The following is an 18,007-nucleotide window of genomic DNA, read 5'->3' on the forward strand; positions in this document are numbered from 1 at the left end:
TTTTTGCCCCCATTCAGTCCATAGCGTTATGGCCTCTTGAGGCAACTTCCAACAATAATGAGGTTTTGCATGCCTTCAATGGTGGTGGAGAGGTATCATGGTCTGCAGGGCAGAGCACTAAATATAACTCTGATAATCCATTATACGTTTAAAGTCAGGGAATATTTCAATGGACTTGCTCTCATTTTGTTGGGACGAATAAGATTAAATAAAAGTACACAGTACCTGATTAAGGAGAAAAATATTTTAAGCTTTGGTCAAGCACATAAAAGGGCCTATCAAGAGAAGGGATCGGTATTACGATTTTCTGCCTTCGGTTTCTTAACTAGATTCCATTAGTGGAGTCTTCCTAAATGGGCCATATTTCCAATTCGGATATTATTAGAGATCATTATAACTTAAATCTCTGTAATGGCTCACACCAAATTACCTAACCTTTCAGCTTAAGATCAAGGTACTTGATTGTTTTTCTGGTGCTATTTACATATAATAGCCTACTCTTGAAGAAAGTCTGTTAGAAACAAGTACCCTCCGTATCCAGTATGTTGCTTGCACAGTGAGACATTCCTTAAAAGTCTGGGGTTGATGATGAACCCAGTGTACAAGGGTTCCACGTTAAGTCATAATTGGCCTTTTGTTGGGAGAGTATGTGTCAACTGGTGAAATCAGGCACAGAGGAGAGTAAGAGTTTTTCGTATCAACAACACAGAAACTGACCACCCACCTGTTACTCAAAACAATAGAACCTCAGGGAGGACTTTTCTAATCCCAGAATAGAGGCAGCACCTTGCCTTGATGTCTTTCTTTGTAAAAATGTCTACAGCAGATTTGATGGAGAATCTCAGGGAAGAACTGACCTGTTTCATCTGCTTGGACTATTTCACCAGCCCGGTGACCACTGAGTGTGGGCACAGCTTTTGTCTGGTGTGTCTCCTGAGGAGCTGGGAGGAACACAGTACTCCTTTATCTTGTCCTGAGTGCTGGAGGGCCTTGGAGAGTCCACACTTCCAGCCCAATGAGCGTCTGGGGAGGCTGGCTGGCATCGGCAAACAGCTCCGATCCCAGGTGCTGCAGAGCGAGGGCGGACAAGGCGGCTCTGGGAGAATGCTGGCAGTCGCTAAGGCTTTTTCTGATGAGCAGCAGGGTGTAAACGCTTTCTTAACCCAGTGTCACGGAATAAACAGATTGTATCCCTCCAGTGAGGCTGAGGAGCGTCACAAAGTAAGATTGGCTGCTCAATATAAATCTCAGAACACAAACCACGTTCCATCACTTATGCCCATAATATTCTCTATTGGTGACAATCACGGGTCCTGGTCTCCAGGCACCAGACCCCAAACTTGGTGTGGATCCTGCTTCACTCCTTGTGTTAGGTCCCGCTCATCATATTTTTATTGGTCCTCAAGTCTTCTTCACAACCCGGTGCTCTGCTCATTTGCCACAGAGAATTTGTTTCTATTGCAGGAGAAACTCCAGGAAGTCTTAAATCTTTTGCGTAAAAAGAAAAAGGAAACTCAGGTTGTATTATCCCATGAGAAGGAGAGAGTAACACTGTGCAAGGTCAGTATCTGTCTTACTTTTGGATCTCGTATATGTTCTATGAGGGAGACTAAAGGGATACCTAGTGAAAGACCAGGCAAAAAAGACCAAATTTTCCAATCCCTGTCCTACAATATGCAGTGCCTTTACTTTGGGCTGTGTACCTCTGCTTGTCCACCTGGAAATCCCAAGACTCACTTCAAACAATTTCCCCATCCCCAGGCCTGCTTATTTTCTTTTCTTCTGGATACACCTATACAACTTGGTGGCTACCTCTATTATGGCTCTGATGATAATTATTTAAAATTACAAGTTACAGACAATAGAGGATCAAAAATCAATAAAAAGGAATAGCTCAAATGCTTTGGGGTAAAAAGAAAGTGAAAAAAAAAAGATAAAATAAAGGCCAAATAATTGTTTGGTTTAGTACGTCTAAACAAAAGCTTGAGTTAGTCACAGATTTGAACGTGAGCTGTCTTGCAAAGACCTAAATGTTGAGTCACATGTTTAAAAATGTATCTGATTCTCCCAATAAACGGAGTTCTCAAAGCCGAGTATTTGTGATGTGTATCTCTATCTCTAGGATGTGATCCTATGTCTGCTTTCATTGGATATTTATTAAATAAATGAATATACACTTTTTTTCATATTTTTGCCCTTGCTTTATTTTGCTTTAAAAAAAAAATTTTTTTAACATTTTTCATTTTTTGAGAGACAGAGTGTGAGGGCGGAGGGGCAGAGGCAGAGGGAGACACAGAATCCAAAGCAAGCTCCAGGCTCTGAACCACAGCACAGAGCGCAACATGGGGCTCGAACTCACAGACGGCGAGATCATGTGAAGTCAGATGCTTAACTGACTGAGCCACCCGGGTGTCCCAATTTTGCTTTTTTTTTTTTTTTTTTAAATTGTGGTATGGATCACCACCTATCATAATTGTTGTTTATATTTTTTTCCCCAGTAGAATGACAGTCTCCTGGGAATAGACATTTTGGTTTTGTTTGCTACTGTATCTATAGCACATGTACCCCCTAAATATCACACTAGCCCCCAACTACTTAATAGAATATGGATTATGTGTCACAGTGGAACTCTAGGACTTTGCTAGGACTAAAAGTCTACACAGGCATTTCTGTCACTAACTTTATTATATTGCTCCCGTGTGTGTGTGCACACATGCATGTGTGTGGATGGCAGGAAGAGACAAAGGCCTGTAAGCAGGTTGTTGTGTCAGAATATGTAAAAATGCACCAGTTTTTGAAGGAGGAGGAACAACTACAGCTCCAGTTACTGGAAAAGGAGGAAAGGGAGAACATGAAGAAGTTGAGGGACAATGAGATCAAGCTGACCCAGCAAATAAGAAGCCTAAGCAAGATGATTGAGCAGATAGAGTCCACCTGTCAGCGCTCCACTTTAGAATCTTTTGAGGTAAGAATACTGGGAAAATCAATGCCACAATAACAACAACAACAACAACAACAACATGTCGTAGCTCATAATATTTCAAGCCATGCAAAATTAAGTGTTTATTTACCCAAAAAACTAAGTTCCAGCCCCAACATAGTTTTCCTAAAGAATTAATGTTCGAGGGGTGCCTGGGTGGCTTAGTCCATTGAGTATCTGACTTTGGCTCAAGTCATGATCTCATGGTTCATGGGTTGGGGCCCCACGTTGGGCTCTGCGTTGACAGCTTGGAGCCTGGAGACTGCTTCTGATTCTGTCTCTCCCTCTCTCTCTGCCCCTCCCCTGCTTGTGCTCTCTCTTTGTCTCTCAAAAACAAATAAACATTTAAAAAAAAAAGAATTAATGTTCCATAGTATAAAGACAGTCCTGAAGAGGCAGAGAAAAACAAAACCCAGTAGAACAGCTATCCAAACCAAGCCTGAGGATGACTCCATTTTCTGCTGTGCCTGCCTGTCTGCAACTTCAGCTTCGTTAGTTATTTTGTTTAATGAGCATTTACTATGTGCTGCTGGCACACTACATTTCATCTTCACAGAGACCTGATGAAGTTAAATACTGTTTTATGTACTCTCGGTGATTGTAATCTACCCTGTGGGTTTACAGTAGCTCTTACTTAATAATTCAGACCTCTGGCAGTTAGGTAATTTGCCTATCAAACAGCTAATATGTAGTCGAAACGCGGTATTCTGTACCGAGCCCATATTGTTCACTGCCTTTGCTCTGTTGCCTCTCGGGGCTACTACTGCATTCTCTGGGGCCTTTGTAAACGCGGGCTGGTCTGTGTAAGCCAGATGCTGCTTCACCTCTGCCTCCCGGATGCCCCCACAGAATGCTATTTAACTTAGTGATTTTCCAGCAAAGCACGCACTCCAACTGCGCACAGGCTTACTCCAGCTCTCCCACTTCCCTTTTGCTGATCTTTGACTCCCTGAGGCATCGGATAACAAGATCGATGGTTTGGCTCTTTTGTCAGCATCAGGTTCTCTTGACCAAGTGTTGATATGAGGAACGGACAAGAGAGTCCAGCCATTAGGGGAACCCTCTCCTGTGCACAGGAACCCACCCTTGGAGGAAGTTGGGGATTTTTTCTCCCTACCCCGTGCTCTCCCACGCAAGGTGTCCTACAGCCATGGAAAGTGGATTCTGTGAAGTCAGAAAGGACTAGATCCCAAATGGATTCTGTCTTTGTTAGAGATCAAAGGGCACAGATACTAACCCTCTTTCTTTTCTCCCCTTAGGATGTGAAAGGAACACTGGAAAGGTGGGTTTCCAGTCTGTGTTCAGTTATGTGAGACACAGGGGTGTGCTGCTGCTACATTTGTCAGGGTGGGGAGGAGAGTGTCCATGCTGTTGGGGAACATCAAGCTGGACCCTCAGCTTGCAACAGGTCCTGCGGGCTGCGCAGGGCAGACAGAGTGACTGTCTCTGCCCTCTTGCAGGAGTGAGCCACTCTTGCTCCAGTGTCCAGAGGCGACCGCCACGGAACTGAGTCTGTGCCGCATCACTGGAATGAGGGAGATGCTAAAAAAATTCAGCAGTAAGTCAGCCTCGTTTGTCAAACCTCCAGGGATTTGCAGACTGAACTTCAGTGTGTACGAGGGTATGCAAGATTGAGCTTTTCGGCAGCTTCCTCTGACAAAATACTCACCATCTGGGTGCCAGGCGCCGTGAGTCTGTGCGAACCCTCAGGGTGGGCTGAGGCCACAGACCGTCTGGGTTCTGGAGCCGACAGAAGCACACTTGATTGAGGGTTCGCTTACCTGTGTTTTCTAAGGATTCCTGGCACTTCCTTTGTTTGTTTTTACTGTCCCATTTTGTCTATTTCATCCCCTTGAGTGCGCACACGCACACTCGCGCGCGCGCGCACACACACACACACACACACACACACACACACCCCTCCTCAGGGGTTTCTGCATTTCTACCTCTGTTCTTGTGAGGGTAAAAACTACTTAAATTCTTAATCTCAATGAGGCAACATTCAAGCTATCCTTTTAGAATGCTCTAGATATTTAGGCTAGCTATCGTGAAGAGAATTCAGCCTTCATTTTTAACTTTTATCTTGTTGACAATCTGACCTTCAGAGGAAAGTCTAACGGGCTTTGGATTCAGTAGATACTTGATAAGTGCCAACTATGTACCTGGTACTATGCTATTAAACTCTCAGCTTTCTTATAGTGATAAATAAGACAGGCCTGCCTTTGCTTTTACAGAACTTTCAGTGGAACTGAGGAGACAGACATTAATCTCAAATAATTAGTGATGATTAGAATTTGATCTATAAATAAAAGTATGAAATTACATGGTAGGGGCACTTAATTTTGTCTGAGAGGCCATTGAAAGTTGGAAGCCTCTTCTGTGACCTCCTCTCAGAAGATGGGAAGGAGGGGTCTCTCACTGGTTCACAGTGTACTTATCAACTGGTCACAGGTGGTTTCACTAATCTCACAGGAGGCTGCATTTCAGCATGACATAATGAAAAATGCTGACTTGGAATTGCTATTCCAACACTCAGTAACTTTGTAATTTTGGACAAGTTTCCAAACCTCTGTGAACCTCAGTTTCCACTTTTGTAAAACTGGGAAGGGACACGTGGGTAGCTCAGTTGGTCAAGTGACTGACTTTGGCTCAGTTCATGATCTTGCAGTTTGTGAGTTCGAGCCCTGGGTCAAGGCCCGCGTCGGGCTCTGTGCTGACAGCTCAGAGCCTGGAACCTGCTTCGGATTCTGTGTCTCCCTCTCTCTCTGCTCCTCCTCCGCTCATACTCTGTCTCTCTTTCTCAAAAATAAACATTAAATAAATAAATAAATACAATGGGGGGAAAAATGCCATGATTAAATGAGATATTGTACAGAAAATGGTTGGCACCTAAGGAGAAGTCCAGAAAGGATAGCTGCCTCTATTTCTCTCCCACCCAAACTGAAGAATCAGAAGGAGCCTTGGCTCAACTGAATACAAATGACAGAGTATGCCCCGTGTGGATAAATAGCTCTGAGTTTTAAAGCTATGCTGTAAACAGAAACCTGCTATTCTATTCCATTCCATTATATCAGCGATTCCTCTCTCTCTCTCCTCTCAGGCAGGATAAATATCACTGTCCACATGACTCTCTTCTGTTTCTTTTCAGAGATTTGCTCTCAGTGTTTGTGAAACAGTGAGAGAAGGGCTCAGAGATTCTGTTCTCAGTGAAACAAAACTCCTCACCACACTCACCTAGATCATATTTTTAAAAATAGGACTGGAAACTAAGAATTTAATTAAAATTCCACATATGTAAAAGGGTTTTCAAGAATGCAAGGGGTTCATTCTTTTCTCCTCTTGCAGCGGACATAACTCTGGATCCAGCTACAGCCAATGCCTATCTTGTCTTGTCTGAGGATCTGAAAAGCGTGAGACATGGAGGAATCCGACAGCACTTACCCGACAACCCAGAACGATTTGACCAGTCTGCAACTGTGCTGGGCACTCAGATATTCACCTGTGGGAGACACTACTGGGAGGTGGAGGTGGGCAACAAGACCGAGTGGGAAGTGGGCATTTGCAAGGACTCCGTGAGCCGAAAGGGCAATCTCCCGAAGCCACCTGGGGACCTCTTCTCACTTATAGGCTTAAAAATTGGAGAAGATTATAGTCTTTGGGTCTCATCACCTTTAAAAGGTCAACACGTCCGAGAGCCTGTGCATAAGGTTGGCGTTTTCTTAGACTACGAGTCTGGACACATAGCGTTCTACAACGTGACAGATGAGTCCCTCATCTACAGCTTCCCTCCAGCCTCTTTCCAAGAGGCTCTCAGGCCGATCTTCTCCCCTTGCCTCCCAAATGAAGGGACGAACACGGGCCCTCTTACCATCTGCTCACTGAACAGTTATGTCTGAGGGACATGCCCCCGAGCCTTCACCAAGGATGAGGTCTAAGACCAACAGATGATTATTAATTAAGATGATTTATGCATTGACACTATCAATATTGGGTGATCTTAAAGGAAAGCCCCTGAAAAGGCTTTCTGTTAACTTGAGCCACAATCAACGACCAAGTTGGACAATCAACTTTCAACACCATAGAAGGCTGATCAAATCCTGTCTTTGACCAAATTCATTATCTAGATTGTCCCGCATACATGCTGGTCACTGAAAATGTAGAGAAAGAATTAGCCCCTATTATCCCTGATCCCATTGTCATAGGCCAGTTTTATAAATGTATGTCATGTTTTTGAGTGTATTTATTTATTTGACTCTAAAGAACTCTATTTTTTATATTTTTTAATATTTTTAATGTTTATTTTTGAGAGAGAGAGAGAGAGAGAAAGAGCAAAAGACAGAGCATGAGTGGGGGAGAGGCCGAGAGAGAGGGAGACACAGAATTGGAAGCAGGCTCCAGGCTCTGAGCTGTCAGCACAGAGACTGGTGGGGGGCTCGAACTCATAGACAGTGAGATCATGACCTGAGCCAAAGTTGGACACTTAACTCACTGAGCCACCCAGGCACCCTAATAACTCTGCTGTTTGAATGTCTTTGTTCTATGTGCAGAGCTCTGCATGCTGGGACAAGACTGACTCCTCTGGGTGGGAGCAAGTGCATGGGTTCTCCTTTCCAGGGTTGGTGAGAGGGACTCATGACTCAGCCTCCACTGAAAAGTTGCTTTTCTTTCCATTCCATGGGGCCTGGAGTATCTGTACTCGGGAAGGCTTATATGTTCAGAATACTGCAAATTTAGGTGTCAATATCATCATTATCCTTCATGTTTACCACAACCACAAGAGGCTGGAACCTTCTGTGAATATGTTTAAAGATCACAGAACAAAGTCTCTATTCAATAAATGTATCAATGCTATAGGTGCCAAATGACTTTACTGAATTTTTTATAAGGTTATTTTATGTGTTTTTGCTACTTGCTATAAGCAAAAGGCTTTAATCACTGGAAGGTGAAATCAAGTTTACTTATTCCATCCCAACACGTGAGGATTTGGGAGAAAGTTCTGTGAACCGACCTTCTCTTGGCTGCCCATTCTTTGTCCCTGCAGGTTTTTTGTCCCTGCTCTGTCCCTGCAGGTTTTTTGTTTGTTTGAATCCTTCCTTGCTTGCATTGCAGAATGGCACCAATCACAGAGGGTACCCCTTCCTGCCTCTTCCCACTCACAGAAGTCACTGCCCATGTTTTCAATCGCAGACAAGAAAACTGATAGGATTTAACCCTTACACAACTGCATGATTATTAAGGAACATGTTTAACACAGATTTTTGTCTTTAAATTAGAGACTCAGTTGGGCGAAAAATTGATAATTGAATCTGTTAATTAGCATAGACAACCAGAGGGAGGGAGCTAAGTAGGGAGAGAGGATAGGTAACTGGGTTTACTGTAAGGTTGGTATCCACCTTTCTCACTCATCTAGACCTGCCTTCTCTTTCAAACCTATGCATTTTTATCTTGTGCCCTCACAGGCATCGGAGCAGATCTGAACTAGACTTTGGGTCCCGAATCGTGCCCTCTTCTGTTCTCTGTGTTCGCTCTTTGCATTTTCACCCTGACACCACATACACTTAGAGTCCAAGAACTCTAGTGATGGAGAACCAATCACACTCTCTTTGAACAATTTGTTCTGTTCCCCATTTTTTATTTTATTAAATTTTATTTCTTGATTTATCACCTCAAAAAGCTAAGGAACAAATTATGAATAGCAAACACCAAATATATTTGGTCTACAGCTTTCTCAATTACAAAAAAAAAACCCCACATTGATTTTTTATAAATGAATATAAAGGTCGTATATTTTAACTTAGTACGCATTACATTAAATTGTGGTGTAAGGTAATAGCTCCTTTTCTTTCCCTTTGTCCCAAAGGGGCTGGTATTATCAAGGAAAACAGCCTACTTTTTCTCCTCTGGCAAAGTCATCCCATGTGGATCATTGTCTGCCCTGGGCCTGCCACTGATCGCCTGTGTGGGGAAGATTGAATCTATACTATTCTTACTCTGCTGACTTTGCATAAACAACCATGAAAAAGTTGCAAAAGCATTTTCACCCAAGGCTTCTGGATATAAACTCCACACCAAACAGATGTGGTGATGGGATTGGGAGGGAGAGTGGGCAGAATGAGCAATTGAGAGGTGCACAAACTCATCCCCTTGTATGAGACCAGGGTCTGGTCTCTTCTGTGCCTCAGCCTTTGAACATCTGTCAGACATTTTCTTAAATGTGAATGGTGTCCCACATGGGACCGATATTCAAGCTACCCTGTTGTCTCTTCTATTGACTCCTTCTCTCCTTCCCAGATCTCTTTCTTCTACCCTTCTTGAGTGGAAGATTTCCCCAGGGGGTTAGCAAGTCACAAGTAGCCTCTTGTGCACATTGCCAAAATGGAATCCGGAAACATGGCCATTTCCCTCTCTAGACATGAGCTAGAGGAGAAGGGGTATGTCGAGTTGTGAGGGCAGAGGACATCAAGAGTGACCTTCCATTCAAGGTTGCGATTTGATTTATTCATTTTTAAAAAATTGTCTTGACTTGTCCTAGAGTACCTTAAAAATAAAATATTATACATCTTTTGCCCTGAGATCTAATTTACCAGTAAAACTCCTTTAGCTCTTCAGATGAGGTCTTTATATACCCTCCTGCCCTAATTACCCCTCCCCCCAACAATGTAACTTTGACCTATTATGCTCCCAGTACCTACTTGGGCACCTTATTTTACTTTGGATTGCTTTACTAGGCCCTCTTACTGACTTAAGTCAGCGATGTGCCCAATCAACCTTTCTCTACTCTTGAATTTCTCCCTGTGCATATACCTTAAAGGTGTGGGAACAGAATGATAGTAGGCCCCGGTAGGAAAACTGCAGAATGATAAAATGTACAAAGGCTAAAATTTTAAAAATTGCATAGGATCTCACTATACAGAGATTACCAATGCTTATATTATGGTGTGTGTCTTTCTAGTCTTTGTTTTTTTTCTATGCATATATATTTTAAGCAACATGAAAATTAATTATCTTAATATTCTATTGTGAGCTTCTTTCTTATATTTCTTAAGAATAAGACTTTTTCATCCCTAAATATATAAGCATGTATTTTCTAAGAATTAGCATATTTTGTTAAATTACATCTATCATATAAACATTTAATAAACGATATTATTTGGTAAGTAGTCCATATTAAAAGTTTCCTAATTAGCCTCATAGTGTTCGTTATAGCTGTCTTCCAGTATCCAGGAATAATAAAGGATCATGCATTAAATGCAATTGTCTTGGAAACTATGATTTTTAATGGCAGTAAGATTTCATTATATGAATGTCCCTAATTTATTTAATCATTCCCCCACTGGGACATTTGGATTGTTCTCCACTGGTAGCTATTATAAACGACACCACGATGAATGCGCATGTACATAAACCTCTGGGTGTATCTCTATTATTCACCAATGTCTCCTGCAGGCAGGAGAGCCGCCTGTGGATCCTGTGGGCATGTTTGCAGGTTATACACTCCCCTACAGAAGTTTTATGTGCACGGCAGGTAGTCTGGAAGGTTTTACTCACTGGCATTTCCACACTGAAGATGCAGACACACCGTTTTGAGAAAAGTGAGAGAACATGTTTCCCCCTGCCCTATGGTCTTGCCAGAAGCACTGCATTTATTTAAAAAAACAAAACAAAAACAAAAACCTACCCTGGGAGAAATTGGGCGGTAGTGCTTGGGCTTTGAAATACACAGCCCTTAGCTGGAACATTCAACTTTACCGCAAGGTAACTGTTTCCCACTTTGACAAATTCTTTTAACTCTCTGAGCCTTTGTTTTCTCAAAGATGTGAAAAATAGCTATGTGTTATGATGATTATGTGAGAACACAGAAAAACAATTATTCCATGGTGTATGATGAATTTTTGTTAGTCTCCCCCCACCTTCTTTTTCCTCAATTTACACAATATGTCAATTAAAATTTTTTTTAATGTTTATTTATTTTTGAGAGAGAGAGAGAGAGAGAGAGTGTGCGTGTGTGTGTGTGTGTGTGTGTGTGTGTGTGTGTGAGCTGGGGAGGAGCAAAGACAGAGGGAGACACAGAATCCAAAGCAGGCTCCAGGCTCTGAGTTGTCAGGACAGAGCCCAACGTGAAGTTCGAACCCATGAGCTATGATGAGATCATGACCTGAACCAAAGTCGGACTTCCAACCGACTGAGCCATCCAGGCACCCCACAACATGTCAATTTTGCAATTTGTCATAAAGCCACAGAAAGCCACAGAAAACTAGTGTGGAATATGGAAAACATTGGCACCAAAATCTTTGAAATATTTTTAAGGTAGGTGTCACTATTTTAGGGAAAAGTGTTAACATAAAATTCAATTGAAGAAAAAGAAAACCTAGATCTATGGATTGTTTTCTTATCTGTCATGAAAGTCCTTTTGACCTTCACACTTGTGAATATATATTACCTAATTTTAACAGTAAATTATATTTTGTGTATTGTTTTATTTGAGAGAGAGAGGGAGGGAGGGGTGAGGGACAAAGAGGGAGAGGGAGAATCCTAAGCAGGCTCCATACTCAGCACAGAGCTGGATGCTTGGAGCTCAGTCCCACCACCCTGGCTGAGGTCATGACCTGAGCCGAAATCAAGAGTGGGACACTTAATCGAATGAACCAGCCAGGTATCCCTAAAAGTAAATTAATATTAAAATTATAAAAATAGAACTACCCTATGGTCCAGCAATCACACTACTAGGTATTTACCCAAAGAATAAAAGAACACTAATTCAAAGATACATACACTCCAACCTTTATAAAAGCATTATTTATAAGAGCTAAATTATGGAAGCAGCTCAAGTACACACACACAAACACACACACACATACACACAATGGAATATTGTTCAGTCTTAAAAAACAATGAGATCTTGCCATTTGCAACAACCTGAATGGAGCTAGAGAGTATAATGCTAAGCAAAATAGGTCAGCAGAGAAAGACAAATACCGTATGATTTCACTCATATGGGGAATTTAAGAAACAAATGAACAAAGAGGAAAAAAGAGACAAATCAGGAAACAGACTCTTAATTATAGAGAACAAACTGATGGTTACCAAAGGGGAGGTGGGTGGGGAGTCAGGTTAAATAGATGATGGAGATTAAGGAGTCTTGCCGAGATGAGCACTGGGTGGTGTATGGAATTGTAGAATCACTGTATTGTACACCTGAAACTAATTTGACACTGTATGTTAATTACCTGGAATTAAAATAAAAACTTAAAAAATAAATGCATATAATATGAATGGGAACTTAATAAAAACAAAAACTAAAGTGGTAATCTCATTTTCATTCCTTGGGAACCTCACACCTTTGCTCAGGGCTCTGAGGCCCTGGTAAGAATTTGGCTAATCATTAGCTCTGCCAGCACTCGGAGCACTGCACCCAGAAGGACGGCGATGCTCAATGTTCTTCCAATAGATTACAGGTGTTCTAGACACAGCCTGTTATGTTAGCCTTTGGGTGAGGCTTGGAGTAGTCACCACCAGCTGTGAATATCTTCCTCCTTTTAAAACATGTTAGATGTGTTTTTAAAAAATCATAAAAACATGTTATAAACATAGCCTTATAAAAACATGTTAGATGTGTGTCACAACATGGAGAAGTTTGGGAAGCATTGCCCCTTCCCCACTGTAGGCATCTATAAATAACCTGACTGTGATAAATGACTCACCTGGAATTTCCTGTTAACAGCTTTCTTATTGACAGGTTGGCAGGAAGGAACCCACTTTTGCAAGGCCTGAAGCTTATACAGATGAGGGGAGTGATCTTTAAGACAAAATGATAAAAAGTTACAAAGTCTAACATTAGGTCCGGGGGTCTTAGAGGGTCCCTGACAATAAGCTGCAGTTTACCTATTTTCATGGTGTGTTTGCCTCTGGGTTAGCAGGATACAAGTACAAAAGACAGGGGCAATAAAGCCAGGCCTCCTACGTTCGAATACTGGCTACACCACTTCCTAACTGTACGGCCCTGGGCAGGGTGCGTTACTACCCCACGGGCCTCACTGTCCTCATCGGCAACATGGCGCTGGCAGCCTACCTGCCTCACGGGACTGTTGGAGCAAATGGCAGAACACGCGTGTTTAGAACACCGCCTAATTCAAGGGATAACCGCGCAATAGATGCTAATCATGAATAGGTCCTTCCTAAACTCTGGCATCTCCGTTAGCCAGACTCTGGACTTTTGAATACTGCCTTCTGCGGCTCCATTTCCTACAGTTCTGACCATGGGCTTAGAATATCTGAGTTCAGAAGACTGCCTTTTCCTACTTGCCTTCTTGCCCTTGAGGTCCTAATCTTGATGGAAACTCTACCTCAAAGCATATTGCTGGTCCTTTGCATTCCTAATTCCAGGTCTCACTCCTTATCCCTTAGGAAGTTTTCCTAAAAATTCTTGAGCATTTCAAATATTGCCTTCTATTTAACTCACTGAGTCTTCCAGTTGATGATTCAAATTCTAAACTCTTGTGAATTGTAAGTCACAGCATTCCGAGCCGGTATTGTCTTTCTGGGTCGTGCTTTTAGACAATGATGGTGGATGCACAGGTTCTTCAAAAGGAAGTTCTTCCTCCCCCAGTATTGTTTGACTTCATTTTGGTGAAGGGCAGCCTCTCTTCACAGAGTGCCTGAGTCTTCTGGCACCATCCAGATGGGAAACAAATGTCCAGGGTGCTCAGAAGAGACAGATTTCCCACTGTGTGAGGAGTGTGAATGTGTGTGGGGGGGTGTGGTATGTTGTATGTGGTATGTTAGGTAGGTATGTATGTGTATGGGGGTGTGAGTTGTGTATGTGTGTGCTGTGTGTGTCGTGTGTGTCGTGTGTGTGTGTGTGTGTGTGTATGGTATGTAGCGTATGTGGTGTGTGACGTGTGGTACGTGTGGTGAGGGGGGGTGGTGTAGGGAGAGTCCTGGGGAAAGCTGAGTTTCTCCTCAGAGTCTCTTCTCTGCCCCCCTTCTTGACTTCAAAGTGTGCCCTCCCCTTCAAGTTATCACTCTGTCTTCCTCGGTGCTCGTCTTCCAATTCTCCAGTTTCTTGGAAATGAAGAATGGGCTCTGTAAACCTGCTTCGGGAAGAGAATCTCATCAGGGGTTTCTTGGACTCTGTTTCTGCAGTCGGGGGGGCGGGCGTAAAAGATGAGAAGAGCTGCTGAATGCACAGAGCAGGGCCAGACTGATGCTTGGTGATTTTGCCCCAACACACATCTGCTTTCCTGCAGAAGAAGTCAGAGAGCTCTCAAGGCTCATCAGGAGGGATTCACGCTGCTTCTACATACATCCTATTTATTGTATAACTAGCCCTTTTATATTAATGGGCATCAGTCAAAAGTCAGTTGTAAGTAATATAAATATTGAGAACAATATGATACTGCGTACAACACTCTAAGCTTTGCATTTAAAGTCTAAATCTCTTTTTTGTTTAAGGTCTGCGCACTATCTTAGGAAATAATGTAAGGTTTTTCCTTTCTTCTCTTTGCATGCATCTGAAAAACTGTTACACTCAGTTAAAATTTTATTAGACATTTTAAAGAGTAACTGTGAAAGTGTTGTCTCTTTTGAGGTGCTGGAAATGTTCTGTGCTTATTTGATTACATCTTGAGTTCCGTTTGTGAAAATACATTGAACGGGAAATTTATATGTCTAATTTCTGTATGTAAATTGTACTTCAGTAAAAACTTTCAAATAAGTGGCTGCCTTTTATTGCAGATTGGGTCCTCGTCTGCAGGAGCAGATGCTGAGTAGGAGTTTTGCATGAGGGTTCCTTATTTTTTTAGGACATGCAGTAGAGATCAAAATTCTTCCTTTCTTTCTTCCTTCCTTCCCTTCTTCCTTACCTACTTCCTTCCCCTTTTCTTCCTTCCTTCCTTCCTTCCTTCCTTCCTTCCTTCCTTCCTTTATCTTTCTTCCAGTATTAAAACCATGAATTTTATTTTCCAAGTGGTGAAATTACATGTTTCCATGAATTCTCTTGTAAAATACCCCTATTTCCCTGTTTGTTTCTTTCTTTCCTTTTTTCCTTTTATTTTTGTTGTGGTAAGAACACAACAAGAGACTTTTCAGTGTCCAATACAGTGTTGTTAAGCATAGGCATGATGTTGCACAGCAGACCCCTAGAACTTATGCATCTTATCTAACTGAAGCTTTATACTTGCTGATTAGCAACTCCTCTTTTCCCCCTCTCCCAGGCCATGCAACCAGCATTCTGCTCTCTGCTTCTCTGAATCTTATTGAGGCATTTTCAATGGAGGGGAAGGAAGCAGAAATATGCAGAGGAGGAAGTCTAGGTGAATGCAAGCCCAGTGTCTGGCTGCCTTGGCCATGCACAGGAGGAATGCTGGAGCTAAAATGGCCTTTTAGACTAGAGTCATCTGGAGTCAGACTGAGTTGGCTCAGGCTTTATGCACTGCCATTGATGTGATGTGTCACTGCATAGGAGTGCCCTTGAGCTAGGTGGCTCTCTGCTGCTGAGCCATTTCTTGAAGATGGCCATAGCCTATCTGTCCATGATACTCCCAGCAATAAGGACAGTGAGATTTTTCTATGCTGAGGGATCTACGAGATGCATCAAAATGTCCATCACAACAAAGCTGGAGACTAGGACCTGAACAGGAAAGGGGAAGAACAGGATTCTGTTCGACTTTCATTTTAAAGCTCTCTATTTTCTAACAAAAATTCATGTGGGTTCATTTCTTCAACTCAATAAATTAAAGTAGTATTTGACAAGTCCACACACTAGAATCATTACTTTAATATCATGCACAGCACACAATTCTTCTGCCTGTATATGTTTTTTTTTTAAATTTTTTTTTCAACGTTTATTTATTTTTGGGACAGAGAGAGACAGAGCATGAACGGGGGAGGGGCAGAGAGAGAGGGAGACACAGAATCGGAAACAGGCTCCAGGCTCCGAGCCATCAGCCCAGAGCCTGATGCGGGGCTCGAACTCACGGACCGCGAGATCGTGACCTGGCTGAAGTCGGACGCTTAACCGACTGCGCCACCCAGGCGCCCCTGCCTGTATATGTTTAAATGCAGGCTTATTATCCCAAACGGAAATGTAAGTGTTCATGAGTGTGTCGCTTTATTTCAATATGATTCTTCCACAAAATGCTCTTTCCCTGGATTTTACCTTTGCCTTATTTTATTCAGTATTTAGTTTACGTACTACTCTTTACTTTCACTTCCACTTATGATTTATCATCTTATTTTGGACATCAGCTTTTTAAAAAATTGATGGACTGACTTCTTCTACATGCTTTTGGTCAATTTTATCAAATTCATTGTTCCCATGGTTAGCCTTTATTAGGTAAGAGCATTCATACAGAAACAAGTTTCAGTGGGAGAAAGAAGTCTGCAAGGGATGGCGTCCATGAGAATGTACCCTGAAGACCGCCGATCATAGGGTGTGTGATTGACCAAGGGCCTAGTTGCTGAGCTTTGAAATCCATCACACCATCTGCATGAGCCAGGTCTCTGATGGCCAATTTCTCTGATGGCAGATTCTGGCTGGCCAAAGCCGTCATCCAAACTTCCATCCAACCCTCTTTCCCTCTCTCCTTCACTTTGAGGTGCAGCCTTAGCATGATTCCCTCCCTGTTTCCCTTACAAAGAGGTGTGCTGCATCCCACTTGGCTGGGACTGGCTCAAGAGGATCAAGTGCATCTCTTCTCAACTTGGGGTTCAGGGATACCATGTTGATAGTGTGAAACAGGCTAAAGTGGGAGTGATTACATCAAGTAATACACAAACATTAGAAATCAGGTCTTTTTCTCATAGAGACCTAGTTGATGAATAATTATCTGCATACTATTGGCCTCATCAGCATTCCTCATAAAATTCCTGCACACTTAATTATCTTTGGCGTCTGCTTCCTGGAGTACCCATATTAACAAAAAAGGGGTGAGGAGAAAAGATAAAATCAGTTTTGGACATACTGATACAGTGGATAGGAATCTTAAGACTCACCAAGACCATCAAAATAAGATTTCTTTCTCCAGTAGGAACATTATCATCAGCTAAGGCTAAGTTGTTCCCTCAGGAACTAAAGCTTAGGATATTGGGTTTTAGCAAAAATAACTCTAAAGGTTGAGGTAGTGCACCTTTTCTGGCTTTGTGGCCTCTAAAACCTTCTAAATCTGACCTAGCTTCCAGGTTTTCTGTTCTAAAAATTCTTCACTGGGATGGATATTATTTTTTCCTTAAATATATATATATATATATATATATATATATACACATATATATATATTTTTACTTTTCTCACTTCATTTATCACGATATGCCAAACTTTTCTCAATTGTCCCTCTAGTTCCAAATTTTTACCATCTCTCTTTGCTTGAAAATCGCCAGAATCTTTTTTTTTCTTCTTTTTTTTTTTAAAGCTAACCTATTACAAGGCAATTCATGAAATTTGACTTCCTTTTTCTCAGGTGGTCTAGCTCCAAGTCTGCAATTTTTAACCATTATCTTTTGTTGTAGAAAAAAAAAATCCTTCATATACTGAATTTACAAAGCTATGATTATTAACTCTTCAAGAGTTGGACAAATAATTTGATTTAGTTTTTCCTATTAGCTCCTACAGGGAAGAGGCTAAGAATAACTCTTTAAAAAGAGCAAGCTGTGGAAGACACATAATCTACTTGGTAGGGCCTTAGCATTGTGCTGCTGGAAATCAGATTCTACTCTATGTACCTCTTCTAATCTTTACCACCTGTACCTTTCACTTTATGGACACTATCTTGGTTCTGTGTTTGGGTTTAGATCCTTACCCTTTCCCTGGAAGCTTGGCCCCTTGAGGATTATACCCTGGCTTTCTACCCAAATGGCTAATCATCCCAGCGTAGGGCTTAGATAAACAAGTCCACCAAGATATGCTGAGCCATTGCTAAACACACTTTTTTAGTGTGTTTATGAGGTCAAGACAAAACTAATACTTGTGAGATATTTTCTATGCATATGTATTTTATCTATAATAAGATATTCTCTTAGATAATGTATCCC

General features: G+C 41.9%; 1 protein-coding gene across 1 annotated transcript; it reads left to right on the plus strand.

Annotated features, from left to right (window-relative positions):
- The first annotated feature begins 700 nt into the window (after positions 1–700).
- Positions 701–7,209, plus strand: TRIML1 (tripartite motif family like 1). The gene is made up of 6 exons (XM_025933104.2): positions 701–1,221; positions 1,465–1,560; positions 2,735–2,965; positions 4,240–4,262; positions 4,441–4,538; positions 6,326–7,209. Exons 1-6 carry the CDS (start codon positions 796–798, stop codon positions 6,874–6,876), a joined length of 1,425 nt encoding a protein of 474 aa, XP_025788889.2. The 5' UTR covers positions 701–795; the 3' UTR covers positions 6,877–7,209.
- The last annotated feature ends 10,798 nt before the right edge of the window (positions 7,210–18,007 follow it).

The sequence above is a fragment of the Puma concolor genome, chromosome B1 (genome assembly GCF_028749965.1).
Source record: "Puma concolor isolate L17-30 chromosome B1, mPumCon1.1.hap2, whole genome shotgun sequence".
In the NCBI taxonomy this organism is placed as follows: Eukaryota; Metazoa; Chordata; class Mammalia; order Carnivora; family Felidae; genus Puma; species Puma concolor.